General features: G+C 41.0%; 1 protein-coding gene across 2 annotated transcripts in view; it reads left to right on the forward strand.

Annotated features, from left to right (window-relative positions):
- Positions 1-17,524, forward strand: part of LOC122988865 (zinc finger protein GLIS1) — a 76,573-nt gene that overhangs the window by 38,053 nt on the left and 20,996 nt on the right. The window contains exons 5-6 of one of the 2 annotated variants that reach the window (XM_044361506.1): positions 14,345-14,506; positions 17,256-17,366. In XM_044361506.1, coding sequence (XP_044217441.1) covers positions 14,345-14,506; positions 17,256-17,366 — 273 coding nt within the window. The remainder of the gene's footprint in view (positions 1-14,344; positions 14,507-17,255; positions 17,367-17,524) is intronic. The other variant, XM_044361507.1, reaches the window with a different exon arrangement.

The following is a 17,524-nucleotide window of genomic DNA, read 5'->3' on the forward strand; positions in this document are numbered from 1 at the left end:
CTGGTTGCTCAGGCTGTACACTCACACACACACACACACACACACACACACACACACTGGGAGAAGAGAGGTCTGTATACGGCTCATTTAAAGTAATCAAGGTCAATAGGCGAGAAAGGGCATTGATTCAGCATGTCAGGAGTAACTACATGCTTAGGAAACAGAGCTCCTAAAGTCTGTTAAGTTGGCACGAATGCAAAGACCTAATCAAGCCCACATAAGCACCTGGCGGAGTTCAACTCATAGCACTTTATCTGAAAGTCTGGTACCTCTCCTCCCCATTAATTCCTTTTCAGAATTAACTTTGTCAGTCATTCCCCTGGCAAATGAGTTCATCAGGTAGCCAAATAGTGTAATTTCTTTCTACAAACCCATAATCCCATCCTGTGGTTACCCTCTGTCTTCCCGTCAGGTTTGCTGTGCACCGCTTGGCAGTCCGGTCGTCATGCTAATAGTAACACAACACTGTCCATATGTTATATTCGTATGATGAAACTGCTGGCGGAGGGGGCTCTGTGACTGATGTTTTGGCATACGAATGAAAGTCCTGAGATGGATCTTGCTTGTTTTCCTTGTTGAGCGAGGCAGGCCAACTTCTTGTCAGGCTAAAAAAGTTTTCCAGTCAATCTTTTGCAGTAATGTAGTCCAGTACTCTCCAACCTCCCAACACCTCCCCCACTCCCCCCTCACATTCTCTCCTTATGTCTCTCACTATTTATCTTAAAGATCTGGGTTTAGGACTGCTTTGATACTCTAAATACCACAACATATTGCACTGTATGCCTTAGTGTCAGCTTTTTGTTCAGACACTGAAACAACTAATGTAATGTGTCACTGGCATAACATTTAGAATTCTGGCAGACTTATTTCATATATTTAATATCTTAAATGTTTATTAACTATTTTAGATATAAATATCAGGGATCAGATATGTTGTAAAGTTTCTAAATATAATCTGCTTATTATTGTTATTAAGACTGTTTTAATCCATTTTGTTAATTAAAAAGACGTTTTTAATTTCAAACTAAACTGAAATTACGTGATAACTGATAAAATAATTAAAATCTTATTGATATACAATCTAATTAAAATTGACTGAAATTAAATAAAAGGAATACTATCTTTTCCTTTCTTTCTTTCTTCAGTCAATAAAAATACGAGTTTGTCTGTTTGATTGACAAGTGGCTGAAAAAGCTTCAGTAAAGCCCAGTTTTTAATTTTTTAAAATGAAAAAAAAAAAATCTGAGTCTTTTTTTAAGTTCTGCAATTTTGAGTGTAACATCACTGAAATGAATTAATGATTCACTATTTAATATCCACTGAAAGTTAGCCTTATGCAAAATGTTCTTGTTTTGTTGTAGTTTATATGTCAGCTGCTCTTATTTTGTCTGTATGATGCGCATCAGCAGATGTGCCCAAATTTCATACTAATTTTAACAGAGTTTCAGTACATTTTCACTGGACAAGTGACTAACCAAGTATGCTCAAAAGTTCAGTATGCATCCTACAGTCACTTTGTTTTTGACATTCAAAGCAATGCACAACAGAAATGGAGGAAATACTCACAGTTGGATCAAGTATTAAATGTTTGAAGCCACATTTTTCTTCCTCTTTGACAAGTTTCCAAGGGAGAAATTGTCAGTGGCTATTCTAAAGATGCAGTTTGATTGACCTCGGTGTACACCTTGTATCATTTCCTGTTGGTACAATCTGTTAAAGTGTGTCAGTTTTTTGTGTAATAATAACTGCCGAAAGGTGGCACAAGTTGGCATGTCTACAACTGCCAGTTGCAGAGGTTTTGCAACTTGATTTTAATTATAAATCATAACTTGCTACAATAAATTGTGCCATGCAGACACTTTGAACCCGCGGGAGGAAGCAGGAGAGGCTTTTTTGGCATGTACGCTAGGGATGGGACTTGATAAGACTTTATTTATACCAATGCCATTATCGATTCTGCTTATCGGTCCAATTCTTTATCAGTTCCTTTATTGATTCCTTATCTATTCTCTGTGTGGAAAAAAGTAGGCCCACACAGGTTTTCAGCATCAACCCAACTGTTTTATTTTCTCTGAATCTGAACATAGAGTAGAAACAGAGGAGAAAAAAGGCATGTATGCCGCAGCAGACTGGAGCAAGTGATTCTACTCAGAGGAGGGATTGTTTGGAGATTACCCCTAAGTTCCCTCTGTATTATTGACTGGATCATGGACTGACTGTACGCTGTCCGTTAGTTAGCTCCGTTAGCTCCAGCAGCAGACTGACAGAACAGTCTTCCTGGTGCCCAGCACAGTACCGGGTCTGCATCGGATCTTCCTGGTTATTCTGGGTGTTTTTTATTTGCTGTCTCAGTCCCACCGCCATGACTCCACCATGTTGCAAGTATCCAGCAACGTAGACGCATGACTTTGACGTGACTGTTTTGCAATGCACAACTGTCAGAAAAACATGCCAACGTCAATAAAAGGAATTGATGTGCTTGGATACATACGATTGCAATGGATCGGACATTTTGGAACCGGTTCTCAACTGGAACTGGTTCTCGATTCCCATCCCTGGTGTAGCAGCAAGCTGCCATGTTTGGACTCCTTATCCATGGCTGGGATGAGGACATGTAAACTAACTTTACTGGATGTATTTGAATGATTGTTGCTTATAGAAAATATTGTTCACTTCTACACAGAACTCAAGCTACAAAAGGTCAAACAGCTACAGCTACTTCGCTTTCAACCTCATAACCAGGTATCAAAGCATGCAGGATTTACTACATGTGATACACTCTAATTGCATTTGTCTGGAATGCAATATTTTGAGTTTCCCCATTTCCTCAACATTTAATCACGGTCTTGTATCTGAAACCTGAAGACCCAGGGCTGCGGCTGGTTATACATTGCACAAAGATTGTGTCATAATTGTGTCCCATCCAAAACCTTAATCAGTTTAACCTCTCTACTGAGCCAGATCAGTTTACTAATACATCGGAGAGATGAAACTGGGGTGTGTGTTCAGGGGGCTGTTGCGGGGATGCAAACCTGGTTCATGCAGCAGAGAGAAGGATGACTGATGGAGAAAGTCATGGGCATTTTTAGACTCTTAGAATTTTCCCTGGTTGTCAGCGCTCAATGGTAGACTTTTTGGCTGTACACCGTCATGGATCATGTGCATTGTGGAGGCGTACTGTTTCTTTGCTTCAGTCAAACAGATAATTATAGCCAAAGTATATTTGTGGCATTTTACAAGGCAAAAGGCATAACAGGTCCTTTCTCCTCTGAGGCTACCATCCTGTCCTGCTCCTCGCATTCAAACACTGGCCTCGTTTTGTGCCCAGACACAATTTGTGCCACAGCAGCCGCTCCGCAAACATACCCACCGAACAGGTCAGTTGGTAGTTTGTGTGCTGTGTGTGTTTTGAACACAGGTAAATCTCTTAGTGCGTGCAGATGTTTGTTTTTGTTTTTTGCTGACTTGTCAGTGTGGCAGAGGGCACTGCGTAGAGCCGAGTCCAGGGCAACATCTACCCCCGGCTGCCATCACATCACCCACCAAACAAGCAAACAAGAAGGACATTTATACACACCGGGACCACTTGTGCCTCACCACAAACTCAGGATGACAGTATCCCTCCACCCAGCCAGACCCACACAGCATCAGAGCAGACTAGGCTAGACCTGCAGCTCATATATATGAGAACCTGAGTTGCTACCGTGCAAAATAAACACCAAGAGAAGTATGGATGAATTATGTAGCGAAAGAAGTCTTTACGTTAAGAGTGTCAAGTTTAAATTACGCACTGCAGTGCTCTGTGGTCAGTGTGCCTTGCTTAATTTGAAAGTTTGGGAGAAGAAGTGAAGGCTAGAAGAAACAGAGCCAGACAGGCAATTCAGCCTCATTGATGTCATCCCAAAAAAATACGTTTTTGCCCAGAATTCATCATAAGGCATTATGCATGACAAGTGATTTGGTATGCACTGAATGCGGACTTGAGTGCATTTTTGAAGCATTAGCAAAGCCGTTGCACACACACACACACACAACTCAAGTGTTTTTTGCAGAACAACCAAGCTTTCCAAGCTGAGACTGTGTATGTGTGTTTACACTGTCAAGGCCTTCAGTGTGTTTTTCAAATGCCCACCAGAAAGTGAAAGAGTGAAGAGAGATCCAAATGGAAAGATCCAAGTAGAATATTGAGGCGTGGATTGCGACGTTAAATAGCACATATATCAAAACAGTGACGCTGTACCAAAACCACATCTCCTGTAAAGACTGATGATGAGAGGGGGGGAGATTAGAGAAAGAAAGAAAGACAGGACCAAACATCATCTCAGTGGGACATATAAGGACACAATACACAGAATGATCCAATTTCTTATTACTCTATTTTATGATTGTGTGACCCAACAGAACTGGCACTACAGAGACTCTGATATTTAAGCCGGGATTTACCTCTCCCCCATAGAGTTTTACACCCCAATGATCTCTAACTGTCTCCAGAAAGAAGCCTTCTCGCTTTCTGTTCACTTTTAAACATCTGTTTCACATTCCGTCTGTTCAGCTTTGGAATTAGTTTAACATTGATGTAAAAAGGTTTATGTGGGGTTTAGAACCAGATTGGTTTAGTTATTTGGGCAGAATTACAGTAGAAGTAAGAAGCCTTTAAGTCAGAGCATATCCTTTTTTGTTTTTCTCTGTTCTTCTAGCTTCTCATAACAGCAATCTTTCACATTGTGTGTCACGTAGCAGCTGTCACTTAGATCGCGCTGCATCCTTGTCAGAGGTAAAACATCCCAATCACCAGTGTGCCAGTTTCATTTTTAAAGGAATAAAGCCAAGAAATTTAGATTAGGTCATGCATGATTTAAAGTACAGACAGGAAATAAATATTGTATCTGGGGAAAAAATGTTGTATTGTAATGAGCTTGCAGTCTAACTGGCAAATTGTGTGAGGCCAGCGAGTACCAGGCTCGGACTCATATTACGGTTAAAATAAACATATGTCTGATGAGAAATTTGAAGGAAATATTCCATAAATATGAAAACGTTTACCGAAAGAATACCAGTGAATAGTGGAACCTCAGGATTTTTGCTCAAAACCATCGTAATTGCGCAGGAATGAGGAGTGGTTTCACTCTCAAGTAAATACGTTTTCCTATGGGCATAGGCATGTTAGTGCGGATTGAATTATTGAATATGAATAGAGGACTATATACTGTAATGTGGTGAATTGATTTATTGAAATGCGAATGAATGGTGATGTGCTCGCTGTGAACGCCTGAACCGTGATTCGACTTGACACGTTGAATGTCTAGTACAGTCTGATATATTGCAACCAGCCATATCCACACAACTGGAAACTGGACCCTGAAACCCACAGGGAGCTGAAAAGAACACAACCTTGGCAGGCTGAGGAGTGAACAAATCTAGGGGCACCGTGGCATCTCAGTTGCACCACATTTCTTGGGCTGCTGCTTTTTTACCCACAAGGCTTTGTGGTCTGGGTTCCCTCCAGAGGGTTGCATAAACGCACTCTCTTCCCCTTCACCCTGCTCATATCCTTGGGCTGGTGTTGATCACAATGCCATCTTGACCTATTGTTTAATTTTGCTGGCATGTTTTCTGTCTGAATACTATAGTGCCTCTGGCATCGAGGCATTTGGCTTGGCAACTCTCTGGGCTTCTGCTGTGTTTATTTGTTGTCACGTCAGAGTTATAGAGTCGGCCAGTGTATGCTATAGTAGGCGTGAGCCTTTAGACAGCTGTGTCAACTCTTGCTTTGTGTAGACAACGAATTGTTTTCCAAAAAGGGAGAAGGGCTTTTATTTCTTTAACAAGTCTCTACAATACAGGAACACTGACTTCAACCCTGGAATCCATTATATCAAGTTGTCACACAAGAATTTAAAGCCAGCAGGCAAGATTGAAAACAACATCCACCTTATAACCTGGAATCACAAGTGGGAATGCAACAGAGAAGAGTGTCCCTGTGGTGTTGGGTACGTACATTAGCATGAAATATTCTCTGACCACAGTGAGAATCTACACTTTTGAAATACTCTCTAAAACACTTTTCACACTGTTAGAAAACAGCTACTGGCAATGTGCTTTGGCTTTCTGGATAGATGCTGTGGTTTAGTGGTGATGTTTTTTTTTCTTCCCAGAGCATGAATGGTTAATGTCAGGATTTGTTGTCAGAGCAGGGGCATCTTTCCAGGGCTGTGGCAATGTCCAAAGATGCCAATTTCTCCATTACGGAGCAGCCTCAAAAGACCAAAATGAAATGCAGTCTCAAGGCATGTTGCATTTGAGTGAGTAATGTGACACATTTTTCGTTTTTTTCCTGGACAGCTTTCACTCTGGGAAATTAAGGAAATCACAGTAGAAGTAGACGAGGCAGGTTGAGGTGGATTACGCCATAAAAAGAGACAGCTGGAGCTGCCATCATGCAAAGATTCCCAGTGCAGCTTGAAGCCTTTTCTTTTACACTCCAAAAAATGTCTGAAATGCAATTGTAAAAATGCGACTGAGCGGTGGAGTCACAGAGGAGGGAGAAAATGATGGATGATGGTGAAGATCCAATTAAAAGACAAGCCCTGAACACAGGCCAATCATCACATTGGATTCTACAGAAGTCTGACAAAAGAGCAATGAAGTGGATCAATTAAATATAACATTTTTGTTATTACTGGCTGTTGCTGAATTGGCGTCTGTCATCCCTCAATGGCACCAATATAAAATGGAGTCACAGAGCATGTTGAGGTATATAACACCCCATTGTGGGGCTGCAGCAAGAGGAGCTTATTGCCAGAAGGGGGTAAAAGAGAGGAGAGTGAGAGACAGAGAGAGAAAGCGAGAGAGAGAATAGAGGCAGGTGTGAGTGAAAGGTGCTGGACAGATTGAAGCCCGGGTGTCAGAGGACGCCGTAGCTCATGGACCCGTCAAACAGGATCCCGTATTGACTGCCAGTAACATCAGTCCAGGCGCCGGCTCGGAACACAGATCATGTTTAGGATTTTCATTGCGTAACCCCCAGTCTATCTTTTTCATGGCGGGTTCAGATTTCGTCAATGGGTTTATAATTAATGCCTTGATGGTTACTAATGGCTGTGGCAGTGGGAGCTTTGTATTGCACTCTAATTAGCCATTATAAATGGTTAGGATTGCTAGTGAGAATAAACACACTGTCACGAGACAAAGTGGGATGGCTCAGAAGCTTTTCATTGAGAATGAGAGGTCACAGGATCATGTCTGCTCACTGAAGCGAACACCCGAGCCAATACTTCTCATATTCAGTAGTTATTTAGCCCATATTCAACCCTCACTGCACAATAAATCTTTCTCAACTTTCAACCTTACTGTTTTAAGAAAAATATTAAGTAGTGGTCAGTTTTTCATACTGCAGGAAAAAAAGCTCTTTATTTATAATGGCAATTTTATATGTCAGTCTCATATCTGAGGCTGGAGTTACTTTTCTATAGAAATCAACACAGCAATCTTTGTCGAACTTTGTAACATTTCCATAACACACCCAACATGACTCAAGTCTCAACTGAATACTCTCACATTCACGCAAAGCCTGCAACAGCACAAAGTTAAATTAAGAGAGAATTATTTAGATGTGTGTGTTGTTTCTCCGTAGTGATAACAGTGTAGTAAATTTGTAATTTAATAATTGTTTCCTTTGTGCAACAGAATAAAATGTGTCAATTTTAAATTGTGTGGCAATAAAATAAAAAGGATTTTACCCTTGAGACTTGTTACTAAAGAGACATTTTCAGCTCTTATTCATGCAACATCTTTACTGTATGAATATTCAGAAAACATATTGTTAAATTATATTAAATTTGACAACCTACCGTTTCTTACTTGGGTGATAAATGATTGTATAAACCAGTCAAGAGAATTTTATATGTTTTACCAAATAAATTATTGAATTATTGGGTACATTAATCAGCAAATTCACAGTGATGCTGCTAATAACAAAAGGGGAGCTGCTTCAATATTGCACAAACATTATAATAGTCATGTTTCCATTGAGCCATTATGGAACATTTACATTATAGAGACCAGTGTTTTAATGACAGAAAGCCTTGTTAAAGCACCAATTATGCAAACTACTGTTGTAGTTCTGGTTTTGTTGTGTCCAAAGCCTGTCCTCTCTCACTGAGAGGAATTGATGGATGCCATCATAAACATGTTTTTTAGAAGTAGAGTCTCTTTCAAAGCTGTACAGCTGACCTGTGTTCATACAGTTGAGTGTAAAGTATGTCTGTATGAAAAGGATTTCTTGACACCCTGAGCCTTTGCCCAGAAGGAAAATTTAATATACTGAGGCAACAGAGGAATTAGACTGGAAGTAGGTTAGGCTGCCTGATAATGCTGCATGATAACACACAAGACATATCCTTTTCCCTGTCCGTCTTTGAGAAGGTGACCCTGTTTTCCTTTTTCCCTCAACCTGGTGAACCGGTAAACCCCAGGCTGCCTGGTTTAGGAGGAAATCACATCTTAGCTCTCTAATCTGATGCAGGGCTGCAGAGCTGGTAGACATTTGAATGAAGGCCTCTGAATCACAGCAGGTTAAGTGCTTCCATGAAGCCTCACCATGTTGTTGTGCAGTCAGACTCGCACTGTGCCAGGCCTCCACCGCAGGAACAGGGGTTCAGATCCATCACTGCACTTCCTCCTCAATCTCCCAGCAAACAGTCTGTAAGAGGAACAAAACAGCTGGACCGGCTCATTATGTGAGCAGCCTCATTTAGTCATCATAGGAATGCTTCCTGTTGTGCCATCCACATAGTTTTTAATCTGGCCCCCCAAACTATTCAGGCATGAGTGCAAAATGGCTGTTAAGAACAATTTCTTTAGTCATTTACATGACTACTTCCTCCCACCAATTTATCGGCTGAGCTCTCACTCTCTTTGCTTGTTCATTCGCATCTGGACAACACTCCCTCGCTTTCAGTCATTTGCAATGTGTGCTCATATCTCACCATTCATAAATCAAGGCTCCCCCAAAAAATATATATGTGAATATGTCTCTCTGCTGGTCTGAGAACAGATTAAAAACAAAAAAAAAAGGCCAGTGCTATCTTTGATTCAAATTAAAGCCCTATTCGCAACAGATGAGGCTGGCTGCTAAAAGGGTCGCGCTTCGCAGTGGAAATGATATGTGTAAACTATGTAATGCGAATGTTTTAGCCAAGCTGTGTTTAATTTTGTATCCTGACGAAGCGCATGAGAAACCTGCCTCTCCTTAGCTGTCTCGTTGAATCATATGGATATAATTTCATCCATTTACGTTTTTCTGCTCTTTGCTGTGGTTGCCACAGGGCATTTGGAAGCAGGCAGATTAAATGCACATGTTCCTCCCATCCGCAGCCGGGGCACTCTGCTCCACAACCTCCCCTCCGAACAGATCCTGAAGTGTTGGTGGTTTTCCTCGTTGGTCAGGGCAGAGAAAGACACCTTGTGATAAACCAACTCATTCCACCAACCAGCTTTTTTTTCATACTTATAAAGTTATACAGACTGCTTTTGAGCATTGGCACTTTATAACATGTTTTATTTGGCTGCAGGTTTTTTTGCCACCAAAACTCAGCCCTTCATCGTGTCTGTCAGGCTTGGCAGTAAAGGAGTCTGGATGTATTAGCTAAAACTAATCACAGTGAAAAGCCGGTGGAGGCTGTTAGGCTCTGAGAACCTTTTCTTTTATGGGGGGGCCTCTGAACATGAGTAATAGTGAATTTCATGCTAGTTAGCAGCCTAACAGTTGAATCTCAGCTCCCCATCATTAGTCAGAGGCCTGATCTAGAATTACTGCCCAGGGCCATGGAGATGTTAGTGCTGAAGGAGCTATCAAAGGATTCCCTCGCATCTGCAGCAACTCCAGAAAATCTTGTCTGTCAGAGAAGATCCTGGAGCTTATTCTTGTGGAAAAAAATGACTCCTGTAGGTGATGACCTTAGCTGCATGGATCACAGTCAGATATCATTTTCCAAAGAGAAGAACCTCTACTTTACCCCTTATTCTCTCCTCTCTCTCCATCTCTCTTCTTAGGCATTCATTAAGGCTTTTAATCAGGTTTCTGTCCCGCATGTCAGCAGCCATATTTTCTCCCGACACCCCTCCATAACGGTTGGTTTGTTCCCATCATCAGCAGCTCCTGCAGGTTGCTAATGAGCCGCCGCATGTGAGGAGAGCTGTACACTGCTGCCTTTTAGCCGCGACACTGTTTGGCCTTTTCCCCGCCAGTCAGGAGTCATTTCCCATGAAGGCCTCAGGCAGGTCCGCACCTCCACTAGCCTGCATGCTGGGCCCATAATCTGTCTGTTGTGATCAGCTGCCTGTCCGCCCTTTCAACCCGCTCTCACCCCCTTCAGCCATGTCAAGACCTCGCTGTCATCTGCAATGTTTACTGAGCTACTGAACCCCCCTACTCAAGAGTGAAATGGTGTCAAACGGGGCTCAAATCCTTCCATGCTGCCGGTGCCTCTCCCCTCGTGTGGTTATCTGCCGGTTTACCTTAGACGGAGGTTTCAGAGAGGAAAACTAAACACGTTTAAAGCAATTAATGTGATTAGTGCCGTCTAAACTGTTTTCACAGATAATATCAAAGGTAAAATCGATCCTGTGTCAGAAGCCTCAGCAACCACAGCTCCCTGTTTATACCACTTTAACCTAGTATGTGTTCATTACTTTCAGTTTACACCTATTTTAGGCAACTTTTCATGGTCCATAGGGAACATAGTGACATTTACTGTTGCAAAATCATTATAATTTTAACCTTGGTCAGTCTAGTGGGAATCAAACATATAACCTTGGGGGTAAAGTGCCATGTGTCACTTTTTCACAAAAATAGGACCACACAAGTCCACGTCCACACTGTTAAATCACTTTCATATCCTTCAATAACAGGAGCAATACTGGGTTTTAACTGAACAGCACTGCATGCCTCAAATATCCAAGACAAAGTAGATTTTTGACAATCTCAGAACTCACTGAAAGAAGTCAGTTTAACCCTCGAATTAGTCATGCTAAAACATCTCACTGTAGCATAACATTTTTCATGCAGGGTTTTTGAGTAATGTCCATGCCTAGAGGTGGCATTGCCTATTGGTTTCCCAGCAGGCAGGAAAACCTCATGCTCAGCCGTCTCCCTGCTAGTCGAGCTCCCAGAGTAATAATACGCTCTACACGATTAACACGCTTTCCTCCACGGACCCCTAACTATAATTTAGCCTCAAATTTGTATTGCGGAAAAGAAAGCAATGAAAGAGTGATTATTCCCTTATACATAAATACACACATTTGGCACATCAATAATAGCAGTGTTTGTTTTCCAAACTCAAATGCTCGGCGCCATATTTCAGCAGTCAGCATGGACCGTATCTGTCATGGCTGCTATAGAAGGGTGGATGTTCCTCTGCACTGAGATTTTTATTAAACTTTCCCACCCTCGCTGCTTCTCTCATTTCCATCCGAAACATTTGATTGGCACGACTCTAGAATAATATGTTTCTGCTGTACAACATTGTGCGATGTGAACTCCTGAAGACATTTTCCACGGCTGTATGCTGAGGTCTGGACTATGTATATATATATATATATATATATATATATTACGTGTGTTGATAAAATCTGAATGATACTTTCTTCATGCTACATTCCAGTTCAGTGCCTCACTGCAAGTTTGTGTTGCTGTCTAGTAAAGTAGTGAAATATGTGGACTGTGGTCACTTTGGGCATTTCTACTCCAAGTTGTCTTATCTCACACTATACAATACACAAGTCCAAAAATAGATAATTATACCTTACTCTTGCATGTAGTGCTGACTGTTGAACCTCAGTCCTTTTTGAGTATGAAATGAGTATCTAAAGTTGCCATTGAAATGCACCATCAGATTCTTAGTTTATTTATTCTTTGATCATATATTTCTTAATTGAAATGATAATTTTATTAAGTTTAGAACGTATTCATTTTAGGTAAAGTTTTTGTACAGCTGCTTTATGTTAAAACAAATGTGAATACTAATGGCATAAAAAAAACAAAGGAGGACACACTACTTGGATCTGACAGTGATGTAAATACAGGCTTCTAAACTTCTACAATGTAATGAATGTGTGCCTTGACTTTCTTGACAATTCATTCTCTTTATAAATATTTTAAATACTGATGCATTTGAGAATTTTGGCTCATTTAGTTAATCAGAAACAGAGGTTTTGTAGAAAGAAACATGTCTGTACTCCTTAAAGTGATGAATTTAAAAAAAAAAAAAAAAGGAAAATGTTTTTGTATTGGCACTAACGATATGTACTACGCAGATGGATGACATAATTTCAAATTTTGTTCTATGAGGCACATTTGCCTGCCCATTTTAGTAAGTTCATGATTTGTTGTAAAGCAAAGACAAATAAAAAAAGTGTTGAAAAGACACCCAAAGGTCTTAGAAACTTCATGAGGAGCTATAAGACAGCAGATTCAGACCCAAACTGAACCACAGAAACACACACACACACACACAGACACACACATACACACACAGATCAGCATGGTCACCCAACACGGCTCTACCATGACTGGCTTAGGTTTCGCCTATATTAAATGGAGCCTCAGTGAATAGAAGGCCCTGCCTGTACTGTGTGAGTGAATGAAGGAGACCAGGGATGAGCATTGAGCCCAGATGAAGCTGAAGGCCCATTAGAGGAATGGTGTCACTCTCTCCTTAGCCGTAACCTGACCTGTTGTAAGCAGGCTTCACTAAAGGTCAGGGTACAATGGACAGTAGAGACCATAGCGCCTTCCTAACAGTTTGTGGATGAAGTTGTATTTGCACAGGTCAGCATAGCCCTTTGCAAGACATTGTTTTAGGTAAGATATAATCGTGGGGAAACTTAAAAGATGCTGCCTGGCATTTTAGGAAGAACTTCAAAATTTAAAGTTAGAGTCAGAGATATATTTTTAACCAGAGAGAATGCTTTCATCGCTCCCTGTTTCTCAGTTTTCATCTTAATGTTTTTGACCAAGTAAGAATGAAGACTACTCTGTTTCAGACTTTCATCCAACTCTTCATTTCACACACTTAAATCCAAACATTTCTTGCTTTCAGTATCCTCCCACATTTCTCATAAGATAATGTAAAATCAAATCCTTCACATAGTTGCTTGAATTTACTTCACCAGTTTATACAACGATTATTTAATAGGTGACTGTTTTTTTTATCCTTCCATCCACCACCTACTCTTCTGTCTCCACCTTCATCCATCCACCTGTCTTGTGCACCTCTCCTTTATGTACCAGCCTTACAAGCCAAGCATCTGGAGTCCTCAGATAGGATGACAGAAGAAGAGCCCCGATACGTGCTCCTTAACTGCCCCTATTCTAACCTGTGACATTTAAGTCTGATAACTGTATATTGATGTCAACGTGCTGCTGAATTTTATTAGATCTGGGTGGATATAAGTAATATTAAGCTATGCTTCCCATACTACAGCCATACACTGACTCTTTACACAGCAGCCCCTGTAGGGAGGCTTGACAGGGGCCGCCTCATCCACCAATTGGCTGCTTTTTCAGCTTAAGAGCAGGAGTGGACATGCGAGAAGCCTCGTGAATCATTCATGTGTTAACAAATCTGTGGTGCTCATTGGCTGAGTGGTTGGGATCAAATGGGCCAAGCTGGGTTGGATATGAGCTTGTTTACAGTCACTGTCACTTGTCAGTTAATGTGCTATACACAGCAGAACACTTATCTCATGCTATGCATTACAGCCCATTAACCGCCGCTGTACGGCACACTCCAGTTTCCCCTGCAATTTTGAGGCAGGTGTACTGCCATGTACGCCGCTGTCTTTCAAGCGGGCGTGCTTTTCAACAAAAGTCTTTGGATTGGCCGCGTAACTCAAGAGCCTTGGAAAAAATGTTAGCGATTATACCACCCATGTTCTTAAGCATCTCTCACTTTTCCATGGCCGGTGTGCTGAATATGTGGTGTAGAGTGAACTCCCACAGCTGTAGCAGTGATCAAGGGACCGAGAGAAAGAGTGGGACAGCTTCTTTCTGAGTCACAGATGTACACATATACAGAGCCCACATTGTAGCAGAATTTACCAGCCTTGCACTCATTGATTACTTTTTTCTGCGTGTGTATGTGCGTGGGTGTGCTTCTCCGTGTATATGTGTGTGTGCATGCGTGTGGGTGTTTTATTTATTTCCCTGTGTGGTCCTGTCCATACCTGTCTGAGTGCGTTTGTCTTTGTTTGTGTATCTGTATCTGTGTGTGCATGCGTTCCTGTGTTGTGTGTGTGTGTGTTTGTGTGTTTGTGCGTGTGTGTTTTCCCTCCTCCACAGTTTGAAGGCTGTAACAAAGCGTTTTCACGTCTGGAGAACCTGAAGATCCACCTGAGGAGCCACACAGGAGAGAAGCCGTACCTGTGCCAGCACCCCGGCTGCCAGAAAGCTTTCAGCAACTCCAGCGACCGCGCCAAGCATCAGCGCACTCACCTGGACACGGTCAGAAACTAAGTCTCTGCTCTGTCTCACCTCACAATGTTTCACCAGAGTAGATTAATGTTTAACCTGTCCCGGGCCAACAGTTAAAATAGTCTGGGTGGCCAGTATATTGCAAAAAGACAGCTGTGTAAGACTGTGGACTATAAATATTTGCGTGTGTCAGATACTGGCTGCATCTTCTACCAAAATATTACATGCAAAACTGAAATATTAAAAAACTTGCATCATATTTTTAGTAGAATAACTGGCAATAAATGCATATATGTGTGTGCCTTTGCTCATACTGTACCTCCGCTTCACTTTTACACTGACATTAAAAACTGTGCCGTCGTCCAAGCTTCAACGCCTATTCCCACATCTTGACAGTGTTAGACTTTAATTAGCTGTCAGTCAGTGAGCAGTGTGGCATTCTCACTTTCTCTACACTGGCAGTGACACGCCACAGATCATTAAATGATCAGTTCCATTAGGCCGAGTCGCAGCTTGGGCCATAACAGACTTGGACCGGAGCTGCGAGCCCAGACAGAGCTTCGCCTGTTTCTCTGACCTGTGGGACTGGAAAGGAAAGGTTGAGTCAGCCATCGCTGCCACTCATCATGTCTCAGTAACCCCACCAATACCTCACTTTATCACCATCCGAACACCAACACAGCTTAGAAGTAAATACGTTGTTTTGCTCATTTTATGTACTTAAATACAGCTGAGATATTTGTTCTTTGTTGTACTGAAGAGAACTTTAGTTTTCTCCTCTACATTTTGCATTATAATCAACTATCTCAATATATACATCATCTCTTAATATCTATATGTTTGAGATTAATACTAGATAGAAATCTGTGATCTGTCCCTAAAATACACACTCACTGGTGCTGGTCTGGTCCGGTCACGGTGTGAAGCACTTCTAGCCAAGTTCCTAATGAGTCAGCTCTAGCTCTACCTGAATTTAATCAATTGATGAAACCAGTGCTAATATAAATACAAGTAGTAGTAGTATATATTTTGCACTTCTGCCATAAAAGCCGTATCCAGTCAAGTTAAGTGAATTTAATTTGTTTTATTTACCCCCAAATTTTAAATTTGTCTCAAGAGGGCTTCACAATCTCAACAACATATGACACCCTCTATCCTTTGTCCTTTACTATGGAAAATGAAGGAAACTCCATTAAAAGAAATAAAGGGAGAAACAGAAGAAGGAGGGACACATGCATTATGTGCCATATTGTGTACATCTCTCTGAGAGAACTAAACCTTTGCATTTTGAATAATTATCACTGAAAGGTTATTCTTACAATATGGAATAACAAAAGCTATTTTTAATCTTAACTTGAATGGCAGCAGTCAATATCAGTTAATGTTTAATTTCACCACTTTTTGCAAAACCTTACAGTAATTAAAAATAAGATAGTTTTAGCATTATTTTCACAATATTTATATTTCCAGAATATTTTCCCTGTGTGTGTTCCTGTACTGGCAAGCCACATGTTTGTAGTAGTAAATCATTCAGAACTTTTACTTAAGTAGAAATCTGAATGTGGACTTGTGTTATTCAATCAGTTAAGGATTTTCTTCCACCACCCACTCTTTCCACAGTAGGCCAAATGATACAGCTAATCTGGGACCCCGATCCTTATGGCTTCACATTAACACCCCGCTAAGGCCTTCGCTGTGCCTGCCTGCTCTGCCAAAAACACTTTGGAGGAAAATCATTTTCAAGCTTTAATTATATTTATTCTACACAGAAGTCATGCTTGAGTTTTTTACCCAAGGTTCTGCACTGTATTGGGTACATTGCTTGGCAAAACAAACATGGCGGAGATGAGTGGCACTGTAAGCGTCTTAGAATAACAATGGGTTATTTACAGAGAAGGTAGAGGTATGGAGGCAGAGCTATTAAAGACGCGTATCCCCTTACACTTTAATGGCCATCTTATATTCCAGAGTATGAAAAAAAATTGCCATGAGGGAAAAATCCTTCAATCAGCGAGCTACATGCTATATTTGCTTGGTTAATGAGAGGAATGTGAAATGATGAGGAAACTCCAAGACAGTGCAGTTGTTTCACAGATGCCATTTCTGTTACACTAATTGTCTGCCTCCCCCTACACGACCTATCTGTACCTGTATGTCAGCGCACACACTGACATATAGACTGATTGTATGGAATACCACTATACAACTTTAATAAAGATTAACTCTACATGGGCCACAATATTCAAATGACTACATTTTCAAAAAAAAATTCTTAACAATGCAAAAAATGCTCGTGTATCACAACCAAACATGTCCTATGTTAGAGGAGTATTTCAGGTACATCTTAAGTATTTATATTAAACATGCAGTATTGATGATGTCGGTACCAGGAGTGAGGTTTCAGAAAGGGGAGGGAGACCTACATGCAGCAGCAAGTGAAACAGATACTAACAAAACAAAACCCTGTCTTACAGGTAGATAATTCGATATTTCATTATTTTATAATTGATCAATTGTTTTTTCTTTTCTTGCTTTTCCCCTCTTCTTCTTACTTCAAATTCTGTGCCTTTCTCAGCCGAAAGGTAGGACTTACCCCTTGCCTTTACTTTAACAAATTTCATACTTACTGTATATTCATTTTGCTCCTTAATTTCCCGATTTCTGTGGTTTCTTCTTTATAGCTGCCCTGCTTTTTTCTGTGTGTCCTTCTTACAGTAAAGTGAATTTAAATGTGTTTCACTCTTTAAATTGATGTGAAATACTTTCTCCCTGCTTGCAGAAACCGTACGCGTGTCAGATCCCTGGCTGTACCAAGCGATACACAGATCCCAGCTCCCTACGCAAACATGTCAAGATCCACTCGGCCAAAGAGCAACAGGTGCGTAGAAAGGTAAGACGGTGGGAGGGAAACGGTATAAAAAAATATGTATATACATAGCCCAGTGGTGTTGTCAAGTGGAAACTTTGTCAGAAGCATATTGTCAGTTTGCCAAAAAAATATATAGTCACTGTTTACATGTGAAATGTGTCTTTTTCTCATTTTTGAGC

The sequence above is a fragment of the Thunnus albacares genome, chromosome 9 (genome assembly GCF_914725855.1).
Source record: "Thunnus albacares chromosome 9, fThuAlb1.1, whole genome shotgun sequence".
NCBI classification, from domain to species: domain Eukaryota; kingdom Metazoa; phylum Chordata; class Actinopteri; order Scombriformes; family Scombridae; genus Thunnus; species Thunnus albacares.